At 39.1% G+C, this 16968-nt stretch overlaps 1 protein-coding gene across 3 annotated transcripts in view; it reads right to left on the bottom strand.

Annotated features, from left to right (window-relative positions):
• LOC133520346 (EGFR adapter protein-like) overlaps nt 1-16968 on the bottom strand; it is a 331460-nt gene that overhangs the window by 68457 nt on the left and 246035 nt on the right. For all 3 annotated transcript variants that reach the window (XM_061854720.1, XM_061854719.1, XM_061854721.1), the window contains 2 exons: nt 5086-5160; nt 4259-4438 (listed from right to left, as the gene is read on the bottom strand). In XM_061854720.1, the coding sequence (XP_061710704.1) occupies nt 4259-4438; nt 5086-5160 (255 nt within the window). The remainder of the gene's footprint in view (nt 1-4258; nt 4439-5085; nt 5161-16968) is intronic.

The raw sequence follows: 16968 nt of genomic DNA, 5'->3' as shown, positions 1-16968 counted from the left end.
GAACATAATGAAGTAATTATGTATTGCATTCGTATTGTATTTTCAGCCGCGTTTCAGTCGCTCAATTCAAAGCGATTCCTATAGTATACTTGCTACTTAATACATTTGTGCACTGATTGCGGATAATTATCATGATTTTTACCCAAATTTATCGCCGTCCAGCGCCAAATTGCCGAAACCACGCGAATTTAGAGCTGAATTGCTCCAAAACCGCATGAATTTAGCACCGAATTAGCCGCGTGATTAGGGATGCCGGCGATTTGTCAGGACCTGGGCCGGGCGTGGAAATAGGTTTTTTGATCATTTAACAAGCGTTATACCTGGATTGAGGTGGCAAAGAAAGGAAAAGGCTAATAAATCTTTTAAATTTTGTCTTTTTAACTCTAAAGATTCTAAGTATTTCGGTAAAATAGTGGCACTAGTGAAGCTGCACAGTGTTGCCAAATCAAGAAATCTGTCACATCCTTAATTTCATGGATAATAAATGAAAGTGTCGGATATAGGTTCTTGACCTGTCATTCACAGTGAATGACAGGTCAGGTGTGACAGATTTCTTGATTTGGCAACACTGTGCAGCTTTGTAACAACAGAATTTAAACTCTTAAAGGTACTAAACTCTTGACGCGAATGATGGTCATTATGACAGTTACTAAAGTCTCTTTGGTTGGGCTTAATTACCTATATACAAATAATCGAAGAAAATCAATTAAGATGCTTCTTCCAAAAAATGTCTACAAAAATTTTACGTGACAACTACATAAATTAGCGAGGTAGTGTTGTGTACTTTGTTGAACAGTAAGTAAATCACAATTAAGTAATCATAATTTGATTTTGATTCAAATCAGAAACATTTTACAAGACACTACTTAACAGTGCGACGACACAGATATTTTTATATGATGTCACCAATTTTCTCTTAAATTCTCTAAAAAAACTCTTCCCCGTTATTTAATATACAAACATATACTAAAACTAGTCACTGGAAGTGAACATGAGTAAATATATTATTGTTCTTTCAATAATGGCAGGTGAACTTTTCTCACGGTTGTCCTGAACTGAAAAAAAATTAACTAATATATAACCTGTAATAAAAGGTTAAATTATAACATCAAACACATAATACCATTACTTTAACGCAAAGACCTACGAACCTCTATCAAGCATCCTGACACACGCCTAAGTTCGCTGACTTGGCGTCAGAACAAGTCTCCGCATCGCACAACACTCGCGACAGCCAAGGAATTAAGTTGGAATCATGGAATCAATCAATCAATCAGTATGGAAGGTAGAGTTAACGAATAGAATCTCCATATACCAAAAAGTGTCCGACAAAAAACCATAAATAGGTGGCGCTACAATACCTATAATACTTGAGAAAAAAATCTAATAGTAGACAGCGCACTTCACTCCGTTAATAACGCCTAGGTTCTTAGATACTCTAGCGCTACTCTGGAGAGATTTGGAACTATTATTTATAGCTGACAGCTGGACACTTTTGCAACAGTTCTGCCTATGGAGATTCTGTTCTTTGCCTTTAACTTCCATAAATCATAGCGAGTGCATTGAGGAATAAATACACTTTAAGAGATAATGCCAACGAGAAGAGACGAGCGGTCTAGAGCAAAATATAAAACTTGATAAGGTAATAATCAAAACTAAACTAGATCGTCATTCATTAAGAGGAATAAAAATTTGTTATTTTCTTTGTCATATAGTCTAAATTTTCTCTGGTACCTTCCAGCTAAATGATTTCAAACCATATTTGTGTTTGGAAAATTTAACGGAAAACTACGTATACCTATGTATATTGTTTGTGGTATGTAGGCTCATAAGCCTATTTAAAATATTCTCGATATTATAAAGGCTATACGAAATAATTTTCAATTAGATTAAGATAGTCTACTGGAAGCTTTTTTCTCAGACCATTCCGTAATACAAGTCACTTAAAAGCGGGGTTCCTACCGTAGACAGCCCATGGTCAAGCAAAGCCATGCAAATGCACCCATTGCAGCATTGCCTGAATTACCTTAAGATTGTCCAGGCTACACTCATTACTAACGTTCCTAATCTCCCATCAATTTGAAGCTTGTTCTTCGATTATAAGCTTTATCCTCCAGTAATTAACTTAATATTTGAAATGGCATGAGAAATAGCGATACGTGGTCTCAGAATCCTTATCAATTCTACTTGGGAACAAACGCTATGGGAGAAATATGACTGGGTTAACGGTGAGCGATGTTATCTGAAATTGAATCTTATTTCAATAACCTTAGATATTATGTGTATTATGTTGTGGACGGATTTTAAAGCATTTCACGATTAATAGTATAAAATAAACCCGACCTGACCTATTTACTAGCTTTTGCCCACAACTTCTTCTGCGTGGAATCATGACGATGATGACGATTGAAAAAAAAACAACCCAAAAGAACCAAAAAAGGAGTGTACAGGTTTTTAAAGGGTCGGCAACGCGCATGTAACACCTCTGGAATTGTAGGCGTCCATAGGCTGCGGTGACTGCTTACCATCAGGCGGGCCGTATGCTTGTTTGCCACCGTCGTGGTATAAAAAAAATCAAACCAAAGTTCATTTCAATAGGTTCAGCAGTTTAAGTGTGAAAAGGTTACATACAGATAGACAAAGTTAGTTTCTCATTGATAGTCTTAGTAAAGCTGACACGACTTGCAGTGTTTTTCGCGCGTGAACGTTCGTATAATATCAATATCAAACCCAAAACAGAACAATCTGAATGCCGTAGTTTTAGGGACCTAACATATTTATTGCTCAATTTACACAAAAAACAGCTGAACAATCCTAAGAGCTCGTTCCCACTTGTCGGGTGTCAGGACCGGATTTTAGTCGGTTGTCGGACACGATCGCAGCTGGTGCCAATGTGCGACATTCAACACGAGGCTGGTATGGCAAAGAAATTCTCGCCAAGCAGATGTTTTCATTTGGTTATTTTATCGTGTAAAGTGTTGTCCCACATGACCTCTCTTTCTTGACCTTCTCATCAAATCTTCAGGATTTATATCTATATCCATTATCTAGATAATAAAAGTGCAATTAAAACACTACAACTCCATTTCGCTCAACAAGACATGCGACAAATGCGTACAGCGTAATATTCGAGATCAGACACGATTTTGTCGGCAGCAACACAAAGTCGGTGGCGGGCAACTGTGAATAGCTTCATATAAAATGTTCTACCACTGGGACATCCGATTAAAATCCAGATCCGACATCCGACAAGTGGGAACGAGCTCTAACAGTATATAATCGCGAGCAAAAGCTAGTGATATAATATTTATTAGGTATTCGATTTATTCTACATTACCGGACAAACTTTACCGGTATTCGCAATTCCTAAATCAGGTTTACAATAATTCAGGAGTGGACAATACCTGTACCCAATTTGAATAAAACAGATACGCGAGAAATGCACCATGTGGCCTATTCTAGTTAATCAATTTTATATAGTTTTCATCTTATTTTGATACGAACTGAAACTGACGTGAAAACTATCAGCGTTAGCGAATCTGACGAAATGCACTGATTCTGACGAAATTCAATGTTGAGTTGTTTCATAGGACATTTCGATAGCACTTATTGGTCCACGTGAATTGGCTGATGACATAAGGTCGTGTTCAAAACCATGTCAAATTCTTAAAACTAATCGGCCTCCGAGTTTATACACGAGCAAACTGTTTAGGAAGGCCAATTTGTATTCACTACGATTAACATGGAGTTTGGTACCGTTTAAAGATAGCGAAATGTTTAGACTATATTTAACAAATTCTGAGGTGATGTGTACCTACTTTTAACTGACATTTATTCGTGATAAGGTTTACAGATTGTTAGAAAACAAAAATTAACATAGTTTTCGGAATTAGGTATCAGAGTTTTGAGCATTTACATCACCAATGTACTTACTATACTTTTGGTTATGTTATACTGGTTCAGCTCTTCGAAATCCTGATAGGTAATGCTTACTGTTTTATGTAGTTTTTTGCAAACCCTAAATTCTGTATGTGTCTTAAAGTAATGTTTTGGTGAGTTTCTGGTTCGACAGAAATTCTTTGGTCTATTTGTAACAATATTTTTCCACCCCAGTAACGACAAAAGTCGACAGAAGTCCTCTGTACCACTCCACTGACCTTTTCGGGCGTGTCAATTCCGCCACTATGCGAGTAAACTGACATCGACCTTTCCGGCTTAGCACTGCAGAAACATCATCTAGAATATGTACTCTACTGACCTTTTCGGGCGTCTCAGTCCTGAAGGCGTGGCAGTAGTGCCTCGGCGCGGGCTCGGCGTGTTCGCCGAACGGTTCGGCGCGCGACGCGGCACGCTCGCGTGCAACGAACGCGAACAGCGAGCGCGCGCTCTCACACGTCGCGAACGAGATACGGCGTAGCGCGTGATACATGCGCACACTCTGGAAAACATGTTTGATCTGTGATACATGAAAAACTTCAGGTGTGAGAAACCTGCCAAACACCATGGCAAGTTGTAGTGCGAGGATATATTGGTGCGTTGCGTTGCGCCGCGTTTTGTAGGCGTCGTCGCAGCGTCGACGCGGCGTCGTTTTACATTAATTTTTTTATGACATGCCACATTAAATACGACGACGCGACGACGTGACGCAACGCACCAATGTGGCCTGGCCTTAACGCATCCTCGCACATCTTTGGTCGAAACGCACCATAAGTAAAGCACATGTTCTAATAATCAGTTAATCATTCATTTTTTATGACTAAAGGCGTATACAATTTTTTGTTTAATTTATAAAATACATTTGATCCCATTTATTATGTGAACTTGTCTAAGTTCAATTATTAATCTGCAAATAAATATCGGATAGGTAATATTTACTTCACTCAAACCAAGACATTTAATATTCTTATCGGTGAAGCTTATAGTTTTTAAAACATGGATGTTCATTTTCGTTTGTAATACCTATGTAATTGATTTACAGAAAAAGAAGGAAAGACTGCTACATACATAATACCGCTTGATCAAGCCAGTGTAAACACTGGTAAGCAAGTAATTGATTTATTAAAACCAAAGTAAATGGCTACTTACCTGATCTTCGGGATCGCATATTTTGACCCCAGATGGCACAATCACGATCAGAACCGGGACCGCACATTCGCTATCCTGCAACAAAACAAAATAAGATTGTAATAAAGTGGAGTTCTGTTGATGAAACACTCCAAGTCCCAAATTTAAGCTGTCGTGAGACATACTAACATTAAAATAATAGCAGCAGGTAGGCAGCAGTACGACTCGCGCCCATCGTGAACGCTACTAACTCAATTCACTGTTGGTGCTTGAAAATGGAGACCTGGGCTCTCCGAAACATTTCGTGCCAGTGAAACCATAAAATTACCTTAATCCAGGTCTCTCTTTGTGAAGATATGGGTTGTGAACGAAGAACACCAGTTGAGGAGAAGGTACCGAATACGGAACCCGAATATGGGATAGATAATTTTTGATGCAATCAGTATTAATCGCACTACGGTTAAGGTATTTATTGTGCTTTGAAGAGATTGAATTGACCAAATGATGTCACCAATTATTCATGATTTATGAATACCTTCTAAACTTGAAATTCAATCCTGATTGTTACAACAAAGAAATATTTACGGAATGATATATATTATCCTGTCTTCGTCCTTCGAGATTTAATCATTTACTGTGTAGTAGTAGCCTATGCTACGCGCAAACCTAATCGCACAAGTTTTAGGGTAGAGAGAGAAAAAACCTCCACTGTCCCACCCGGCGAACCAGTCAATCCAACTGCCAGCGCCATTCTTGTTCGTGCGCGCGCGGCGTATATGCACCGAGATAATTAAAAGACGAAAGAATAAAGATAAAACATGAATGAAACAAAAACATCCTCACCAAATTAAAAGAGTGATTAAAAATGGCAACAATATCAATAAAAATAATTAAAAGCCGGAAAGTGGGTAACGGCACAATAAGGCAACAGGTCGCGTCGCAATAAATGGAGACAAAGGGGACTATTAAAGCACGCGTAGGTTATTTGCATATAGGTTTATATGAGCTATTGTAATAAAACTCCTCAACTCGTCTGGATAACTGTTATATTTCAGATCACAACAGATTAAGGTTACAAATATTCGCACTAGTCAATCACTAATCTTTCTTTTCTCAAGACGTTTACGCTAGCACCGATGATAGCCGACTGCCGCCAACGGCCTACGGCTTACCCACCAACGGCAACTCCCCGCCATCACATCTTACTTTTTTTTTAGACTACCCTTTAATACTTAATAATAATGTTGTGATGGCGGCGAGATACCGCTCAATATTAAACCCAACATACAACCACCTATTCTAATTAACATAATATAACTATTAATTCTAAAAATCACAACACTCGGTCATCCGACGGCGTGCTATCTCCGGAGCACGCAAAATCACAACACTTCTCAACTGATACTTGACTAAATAAGAATTACCACATAATATTTTAATACAATATTTTATATTTGACTTAAATTAATAATTTCACTTAATTTTTTTTTTTTTTTTTATTGTTCTGAGATTGAATCGTCAGAGTCCGATGACTCAGAACCGGATGACCTGTTTACCTGCAGTGCCTGCACACTGATCCAAGGACGCATTCGATCAGATGCTATCACACTATCATATTTCTTTGTGTTAAACCCTGGTACATTAGAAACTCTGTAGCGATCATTACCTAAACAACTAGTGACTTTATACGGGCCGATGAATTTGGGCAAGAGCTTTTTACTTTTTCCATTGTTACTGAAGCTAGTTTTAGTAAGTTTCACCAAATCACCTACAGAGTACAAAACCGCTGGTATTCTCTTTGAATCATACAATTCTTTTTGGCGTTCCTGACTACGTTTGATATTCTCTGAAGCCTCTTGCCTAATCTCATCAACCCGTCTTTTAGTTTCTGTTAGCGGGGAGATAGATTTATCGACATTATCGGAAGCACTAACACGAGAAGACGAAGTGATCTCTTGACCTTCATCTAGGACGTCATCTTCTAAAGGTTCGCGACCGGGAGGTATTTCATTATATCCAGTATCTCTTACAGTTTTAGCTGACGCCATCTTATCCAAATTCGCCTCGGCATTATTGTCAGTTGACAACTTGTTATCGATGGGACAATTCGGCTTAACCCCAAAGAGAAGTTCAGATGGACTCTTTTTTGTCGAAGCATTAATGGTATTATTAATACCCCATTGTACTTGGCCCATTTGCTTGTCCCAATCACGTTCATCGCTTTCGAAATTCTGTGTAGACAGAGCAGTAAGGACAGTTTGATTATACCTCTCGGCTTGCCCGTTTGCCCTAGGACAAGCGACTGCGTTAAGCACATGTTTGATCCCTTTGTTGACACAAAACTCTTTGAACTGGCCTGAAGTAAACGCAGTCCCACGATCCGAAATAATCCTACGGGGTATCATGAAGTCATTAAATAAACTATCTAATACTTTGACTACGTTCTTTGTCTTTGTGTCTTTGACTGGTCTAGCAAATACATATTTAGTAAAACCGTCCACTATAGTTAAAATGTAACTATTGCCAGCTTTACTCTTAACGAATGGCCCCAAATGGTCCAGATGCAAAGTGTGGAACGGTTGTACCACCTTCTCTATCGGATGTAACAAGCCAGTACTGGTTCGAGCTGCATTATCTTTATTATACGCACAATCAATACAAGCCGCAACGTATTTCTTTACAAAACGTCTTAATTTAGGGAACCAATAACGGTTCTGAATGCGTTCCAACGTTTTAGCATATCCGAAGTGACCCACATCATCGTGGTTTGCCCTGCAGATTTGCCACCTCGCATCTTTGGGAACTACCAAACGCAAACCCTGTTCCGTTTTCCTGTGTAACGCATGGTTCTTAACAACAAAGTTGTTCTTGACATCCGAAACCTCTTTATCTAAGCCCGGTTTTAAAATTTTAAACATTCTCTCTAGTCTAGAATCGGCCATTTGTAATGACAGAATCCAATTATCAGTATTTATGTGTAAAACATTGGCCGATGGCGTCGTACCCTTGTCCTGTGGAGGATTGCGGCTCAAAGCGTCCACATGACTCATTCGACATCCGGGTCGGTATTCAATATTAAAGTTATATTCACTTATGGTCAGCCACCAGCGCGCAATCCTCGGAATTAAATCACGCTTCGTAAGGGTCGTACGGAGGGCATTACAGTCCGTGTACACTGTGAAGTTGAGTCCCAGAAGATAAGATCGGAACTTTTTCAAGGAGCAGACCACTGCCAAAGTCTCTAATTCATATGAGTGGAAATGACGTTCCTCGGGTGTGGTCTGCCGACTAAAGTATGCCACGGGCTTTAATACTCTGGGACTCAACTGCCACTGCATCAATATGCCACCCAATCCTAGCGAACTAGCATCGGTGTGCACCTCCGTGTCTAGTTCCGGGTTATACAGTGCCAGGAGAGGACGTTTAATTAAACCTTCCTTTAAAGTCTCGAAGGATTTGACTTCATCGTCACCCCACTGCCACTGTACATCCTTTTTTAGCAAAATAGTCAAAGGTCTTGCGATTTCGCCAAAACCCTTTACAAAGCGACGGAAATAGCTCGCTAAACCCAAGAATTGCCGAATCTCATGGGTATTACGAGGCGCAGGAAAATCCCGCACAGCCAAAGTTTTCTTCTTGCTCGGTCTTATACCCTCAGCAGAGATCTCATAACCTAAATATTCGATGCTCGTATCAAAGAAACTGCATTTTGATAGTTTAAGGGTTAAACCAGCATCGTGAATGAGCTTCAATACGTCCTCCAATCTTTCAAATCCTTCATCAATTGACACCGACGGAATGAGAAGGTCGTCCATATAAGCTAAGGCGCTCTTAAACCTCCGCGCACCTAATAACCCATTCATCATTTTTTGAAAAACGGCTGGCGCGTTTGCCAATCCGAAGGGCATCCTTTTAAATTCATAATGCCCATCCGGGGTGACAAAGGCCGTCAAATGTCGGCTATTTTCTCCTACCGGGATTTGATAATAGCCGGAGGCTAGATCCAGCGTAATGAAATATTTGTTTCCACTCAAATTCGACAACTGATCGTCAATTAAAGGTAGGGGATATTTGTCTTTGATAGTTTTATTATTGAGAGCTCTGTAGTCGACACAGAGTCGAGACTCTCCATTCTTTTTCTGAACTAGTATTGGACTAGCGTAGTTTGAGTTCGACTCCTGTGCAATATCATTTTTAACCAATTCATCAACAATATCCCTCACCTTTTGACGCTCAGGATGCGACAATCGATAAGGCCTATAGACTACCGGCGTCTTATCATGTAAATCTATATCCATAATAGCATCTTTAGCACATCCTAGCTCGTTAAGGTTTTGGGCAAAACAAGATCTATATTTCTGGAGGAGCTGATGAAGTTTCTCGCGGGTTTTCTCATCGACCCCTTTGCCTACTCTAATTTCAGATTTCTCAATCGGCTTCATTCCCCTTTCATTGTCTTCAGCCTGAACAATCAAAGTCTTGACTTCTGTAATTGGATTGACTCTCGCTATTAATGTCCCTGCCCTAAAGTTGAGCGGCGCTTTAGTTAATGAAGTTACAAATACTACTGCTCTACTCCCCTTCACCTCATAATAACCCTGGTGTAAGTGATATTCTTGATTGGGACTCATCCTGGTTCCACCGTCCGAGTAAACGTTGCCAGTGTAAGTCTCTTTTGTACATACCTCTAATAAACCTCCCTTTACTACTGTAGCATCTTTAAAGACATAAAGACCGATAGCCTGATTTTGATTTTCGGAAAGTTCAGAAGGAGTATGATAAAGGAATAATTGTTTATTATTTTTCAATGCTGTTACACATGGCTTTTCTGTAAAGTCCCGTCCGATCATCAGTGAATCTTCCAAATACATGTCATCCACAACCAAAACATTCAACTCCATCTCAACTTCGTCAATCCTAACATGGACAGTAGCCTTGGCTTTAGGCACGACCGCCGAATGACCAAATCCTCTTAAGGTGGGCAACAATGTGCTTTCACTTTTTATTAATCCTAACGCGACTGCATCTGTATACCGCATTAGACTACGCGCACACCCAAAGTCAATGTAAGCGCCTAACATTTGTCCGTTAACGCAAATAGTCTTATAAAACTTCTCGTTTGCGGAGTCATCTACGCTCTCATTAAAAGGGTTAGCATGATTAGAAGTGCTGGAACAACTTTTAGACGCTTTCATGTCAAAGGATGCTCTTGTTTCGACCTTATCTAATATTGAACTATCAACATCTACAGCTACTTTTAGCACCTTTTTGTCAGTAGGCTGACTGCTTGAGCTACTGGTATTACGCGAATGCGTTTGTAACGGTCTCCTAGAGCAATTTTCGTCATTATGCCCTACTCTATGGCATTTGCCGCACTTGACGATTGGTTTGGGACAATTCAGGTAAACATGGCCCCGCTCATGACAATTAAAACAAGTGGAGTCTGCTCCCCTATTGCTAACAGTGCTTTTGTCAGAAGGGTTACTACGAAAGTCGCGTCTCTTTAATGAATTTGAAGCTAACGGGCCCCGTGATGCGTCTTTAGATTGCGTGGACTGTTGAGATGCTAAATAATTTAACAGGTCCTCCGGTTCCTCACATTTGAGGGCTTGGGCTCCGTTTCTAACTGAGCTGTCATTGATCCCATAGATTATACAATCAACTGCCTTCCGACCGACAATCTCGCACCGACTCAACAACGCTAATTTCTCATAAAAATAATCTCTAAGAGTTTCATCTGTGCGAGATCTTCGGCTTAACATTTCATCTAGTAGTTTACCATAATTGACATCATTCGGGAAAGCTTTCATTAATTTACTCTGCCAGACCTCCCACGAGTAACTGAGGGATGGCAGGGACTCGTACCAACTTTTAGCTAATCCACGTAACTTCTGGAGCGCATAGTGTATTATCTGCTTCTCATCCCAAGAATAAATCTCGGCGCACTCGTTCACCTTCTTGATCCATCGTTCGACATCTTGAGCTCTGTTGTTAGGGTCGAATTCCGGAACAACATTATTAGTGGAAGTGCTCTTACTTGGTACTCCTTGAAGCGCAGTTATTATCTTCAACAGTTCATCTGCAGTTACTCCCGTTCGGCTCCTCTTACCAGAAGTTTCGCCAGCGTCATCTGGTGTCATGGATCTCCTTCTCCTGCGCTTACGTTTGGGGCGCTTCGGCGTGTAACTCTGCTCATCGTCAGAAGCTTCGCCAGCGCGTTCTGGTGTCGTGGACCTCTTTCTCCTGCGCTTACACTTGGGGCGCCTCGGCGTGTGCCCTTCCGCATCATCTGAAAATTTTCAAGCGCATTTTTAGGGATTGCAATCCGGATTATTCGAACTTCGAAAATCCGGATTATCCGCGAATTTTTCAATCCGTTTAAAAATTCGGATTTTTAAACCGAAATCCGAATTTTTGGATTTTTGACAAACTATTATAAAATTGCTTTTTGCACCATTAAAATAGTCCGATTACTGAAAATACGCGTCAAGCGAGTTGTCTGGCCGTGCTGCCACTGCTACCCGATTCAGTATTATCTTCTTGGGATTAGGACTGTAACACATCTCTACCACTGCCACTAAAACGACACCGCGTACCGTGTTACATGTTTCCCCGCAATAGCTGGGGCCCGGACATAGAGTGAAACAATGGCAAATCCGTGAGGTGCTGTTCTGGTTGTTCTTTTTTCTTCTTGATTAGCTCTCGATGCTGTCATGTTTCGCAGCGAAATATGTAACGAGGTACTGCGATATAGGTTCCGCAGCGGAGATGTGATAAAACCCTCAATACATTTTGATCTCAGGGTTTGAGGATGTAGGATTCTCAATTAAAATTATTAAAGAAGATATTTTTTTGTTTCCAAGATGCTTTTGTTATTAATATAATATAACTGTGTAATTAATATAACTTGTTAATGATCATAAGACTATCACAGTAATTAAAAAGACTGATTTCTTATTAAAAAGTCGTTTTATTTCAATTTATTCCTAGTACCAAGAAAAAAATCCTTAAATCCGGATTTTATCCGAAGTTCGGATTTCTGCGTGAAAATTATCCGAAAATCCGGATTTGGTGAAATAGATTCGGATTTGCAATCCCTACGCATTTTATGCTCTTTCCTCATAACCACTCCCCAAACTTAGGGGTCTAAACATACTCTTTAAACTTTTCACACTCTTTAGACCTTTCAGACTTTTCAGACTCTTTAGACTCTTTAGACTCTTTAGACTCTTTAGACTCTTTAGACTCTTTAGACTCTTTAGACTCTTTAGACTCTTTAGACTCTTTAGACTCTTTAGACTCTAGACTCTTTAGACTCTTTAGACTCTTTAGACTCTTTATACTCTTTAGACTCTTTAGACTCTTTAGACTCTTTAGACTCTTTAGACTCTTTAGACTCTTTAGACTCTTTAGACTCTTTAGACTCTTTAGACTCTTTAGACTCTTTAGACTCTTTAGACTCTTTAGACTCTTTAGACTCTTTAGACTCTTTAGACTCTTTAGACTCTTTAGACTCTTTAGACTCTTTAGACTCTTTAGACTCTAGACTCTTTAGACTCTTTAGACTCTTTAGACTCTTTAGACTCTTTAGACTCTTTAGACTCTTTAGACTCTTTAGACTCTTTAGACTCTTTAGACTCTTTAGACTCTTTAGACTCTTTAGACTCTTTAGACTCTTTAGACTCTTTAGACTCTTTAGACTCTTTAGACTCTTTAGACTCTTTAGACTCTTTAGACTCTTTAGACTCTTTAGACTCTTTAGACTCTTTAGACTCTTTAGACTCTTTAGACTCTTTAGACTCTTTAGACTCTTTAGACTCTAGACTCTTTAGACTCTAGACTCTAGACTCTTTAGACTCTTTAGACTCTTTAGACTCTTTAGACTCTTTAGACTCTTTAGACTCTTTAGACTCTTTAGACTCTTTAGACTCTTTAGACTCTTTAGACTCTTTAGACTCTTTAGACTCTTTAGACTCTTTAGACTCTTTAGACTCTTTAGACTCTTTAGACTCTTTAGACTCTTTAGACTCTTTAGACTCTTTAGACTCTTTAGACTCTTTAGACTCTTTAGACTCTTTAGACTCTTTAGACTCTTTAGACTCTTTAGACTCTTTAGACTCTTTAGACTCTAGACTCTTTAGACTCTTTAGACTCTTTAGACTCTTTAGACTCTTTAGACTCTTTAGACTCTTTAGACTCTTTAGACTCCTTAGACTCTTTAGACTCTTTAGACTCTTTAGACTCTTTAGACTCTTTAGACTCTTTAGACTCTTTAGACTCTTTAGACTCTTTAGACTCTTTAGACTCTTTAGACTCTTTAGACTCTTTAGACTCTTTAGACTCTTTAGACTCTTTAGACTCTTTAGACTCTTTAGACTCTTTAGACTCTTTAGACTCTTTAGACTCTTTAGACTCTTTAGACTCTTTAGACTCTAGACTCTTTAGACTCTTTAGACTCTTTAGACTCTTTAGACTCTTTAGACTCTTTAGACTCTTTAGACTCTTTAGACTCCTTAGACTCTTTAGACTCCTTAGATTCCTTAGACTCCTTAGACTCCTTAGACTCCTTAGACTCCTTAGACTCCTTAGACTCCTTAGACTCCTTAGACTCCTTAGACTCCTTAGACTCCTTAGACTCCTTAGACTCCTTAGACTCCTTAGACTCCTTAGACTCCTTAGACTCCTTAGACTCCTTAGACTCCTTAGACTCCTTAGACTCCTTAGACTCCTTAGACTCCTTAGACTCCTTAGACTCCTTAGACTCCTTAGACTCCTTAGACTCCTTAGACTCCTTAGACTCCTTAGACTCCTTAGACTCCTTAGACTCCTTAGACTCCTTAGACTCCTTAGACTCCTTAGACTCCTTAGACTCCTTAGACTCCTTAGACTCCTTAGACTCTTTAGACTCTTTAGACTCTTTAGACTCTGGCAGCACACCTACATGGCTGCACTCGTGAACAGCACACCTACATGGCTGTTAACTCTCTCTGGCAGCACACCTACATGGCCGCATTCTTAGACAGCACACCTACATGGCTGTTAACTCTCTCTGGCAGCACACCTACATGGCCGCACTCGTAAACAGCACACCTACATGGCTGTTAACTCTCTCTGGCAGCACACCTACATGGCCGCACACGTAAACAGCACACCTACATGGCTGTTAACTCTCTCTGGCAGCACACCTACATGGCCGCACTCGTAAACAGCACACCTACATGGCTGTTAACTCTCACTGGCAGCACACCTACATGGCTGCACTCGTAAACAGCACACCTACATGGCTGTAAACTCACTCTATAACTGAACAAACAATCCATCGCATAAAGGTAAGTACTCGTACGCTGACAAATTAATTCTATACAATTAGTTGCGTTACTTTATAGTTAATAAAGCGATTGCTTCGTGCAACGTAATTTTAATCTTGTTTGTGTACACCTAACCTTGCGATGTAATTGTTCGCTGTCATTTCATTTCAAATGAAAGGATAATAGATCGAAAATTACTCACTTTTTCCGTCCGGCATGGCGAGCAACGTAAGCTCAGTCCAACTTCTGACTTGTAATAAAACTCCTCAACTCGTCTGGATAACTGTTATATTTCAGATCACAACAGATTAAGGTTACAAATATTCGCACTAGTCAATCACTAATCTTTCTTTTCTCAAGACGTTTACGCTAGCACCGATGATAGCCGACTGCCGCCAACGGCCTACGGCTTACCCACCAACGGCAACTCCCCGCCATCACATCTTACTTTTTTTTTAGACTACCCTTTAATACTTAATAATAATGTTGTGATGGCGGCGAGATACCGCTCAATATTAAACCCAACATACAACCACCTATTCTAATTAACATAATATAACTATTAATTCTAAAAATCACAACACTATGATCCAGCCAAGCATCGGCGACCATAGTAAATATTATAGTAGAAAAGTAAACAATCTATAATTTTTATTTCATTAATACAATGTTACATTGTTTGGTAAATATACTAAAAACTAAACTACAAAACTTAAAACCTAGATCTAAAAATAAATAAAACTAGACTTAAAATAAAATAAAACTATCCCCCTGCGGCATGGTGCCGTAGATGCTAGCAGCATTTCCTCGCTGTATCGCAAGACTAATTCTTTGAGCGAGGAAGCTGCTAGAAAATGTAAAAAATACTTTAAAACGTAAAAACCATGGGTTTAAGTAATAACTGCAAATCCATTTAACGATAACTGACTGTTAGAAATTTAGTTGTTGAACTCCTAATAATTAAGGAAATTGATGCAATTACGATATTTAATGGAACTTAGCTCGGAATGTACCTACAGATTGGATTCAGAATTTGATATCACCAACTTACTTTTAATACCACTTATATTGAGACTAACACCTGAACGCGTATTCTGATTGTAATAACAGTTTATGAATTTGCTCTCGATTTTGGGAATTACATTTCTGTATGAAGAATATCACTGTCATAGTTTCATTGAAATCCAATGAGTTTATATGAGTTTTAGGGTTCCGTACCCAAAGGGTCAAAAAGGGACCCTATTATTGAGACTCCGCTGTCCGTACGTGCGTCCGTCTGTCACCAGGCTGTATCCATGAACTGTGATAGTTAGCCGGTTGAAATTTCTACAGATTATGTATTTATGTTGCCGCTATAACAACAAATAATAAGAACAGAATAAAATAAGTATTTCTTTCCAATCTCGAGGTTCTCATCATCGAAGTTAAGCAACGTCGGGCGGGCTCAGTACTTGGACGGGTGACCGTTTGTATAGATAATGGGACGGAACCCTTCCTGTGCGAGTCCGAATCGCAGGTGGCCGATTTTTTTTAAATAGAACTGCACATATAGACTTATTCTGATTTTAATAACAGGTCATGAATCTGGATTTGTCATGGATACGATACATTGACTACTGACATTTCTTCAACCAGAATATACTGACAGAATAGGTCTGTTAATTGCGCTTAAAATGACTTTCAAACACATATTATGAATATTTTTCATAACAATTTACCATTCTAATCTGCCATATCATTTATACGGGCTGAGTGTACATTTGTACGGCAGCCGCTCCATTGTGCCGGTTTAATCACGCCGCTGAGACAGGATTACAAAGACTCCATTATGGGGCTGATGAAAATGGTAATCCTTCAGTTTTTTGCCGTGCAAAAGTTTTGGTAACGCTGCGCTGCTAATATTTCGTCTAAAGGTTATTAAAGTCCTTACCAGCAGCTACGCTTCATGAGAAAAAAATAGACAGAACAAAGATAAAGTTTTCAGTACACGTACTTTAAACGCCTTGTCGGTTTGCCGATTTTTGTGGGAGAGGGGCAAGTCAAATGTTACTTATAAATAGCCATGTCAGATAAACGTCAGTTCATACAATAAGTACGACGTGAGTATGACCATTGGCCGAGGTTTTCGACAGAGGGGTAAGCTCATTAAGGCGACTCCGGTTGGTTAAATGCTCTAAGACAAGCACAGATAACAACACTTTTTAACGGCATATGATGAACCTTACGTTTTTTGTAATAAAATTGACAGTTAATAATGTGGACAACAGTACAAACAAATTGAAATCAAGGAATGTTACAAACATTATTTAATATTATTGCAAGAAAACCAATAACATTGAGCACGCTTTTTTAATTATGTATTGGAGTCAATTTCAAATTGAAACGAAATCTTAAAGGATTGTACCTTAAAAAAAAGATTTTCATTTCATTTCAAAGGAGTGTATTAATTAGGACATGAATATAAAGAAATAGGTACTTCCTCGTAAGTATCGCATTATACATATTTATGTATCTCATCTTATTTTATCTTCTAGGAAGTGGGAAATCTTGTAAGACTTAATCCCATTAGTTTTTTGTATATTGTTTCTTCTAAATT

Source organism: Cydia pomonella, chromosome 8 (genome assembly GCF_033807575.1).
Source record: "Cydia pomonella isolate Wapato2018A chromosome 8, ilCydPomo1, whole genome shotgun sequence".
Taxonomy (NCBI): Eukaryota; Metazoa; Arthropoda; class Insecta; order Lepidoptera; family Tortricidae; genus Cydia; species Cydia pomonella.
Note: the sequence above shows the minus strand (reverse complement) of the source record. Positions and strands in the feature narration are given on the sequence as shown.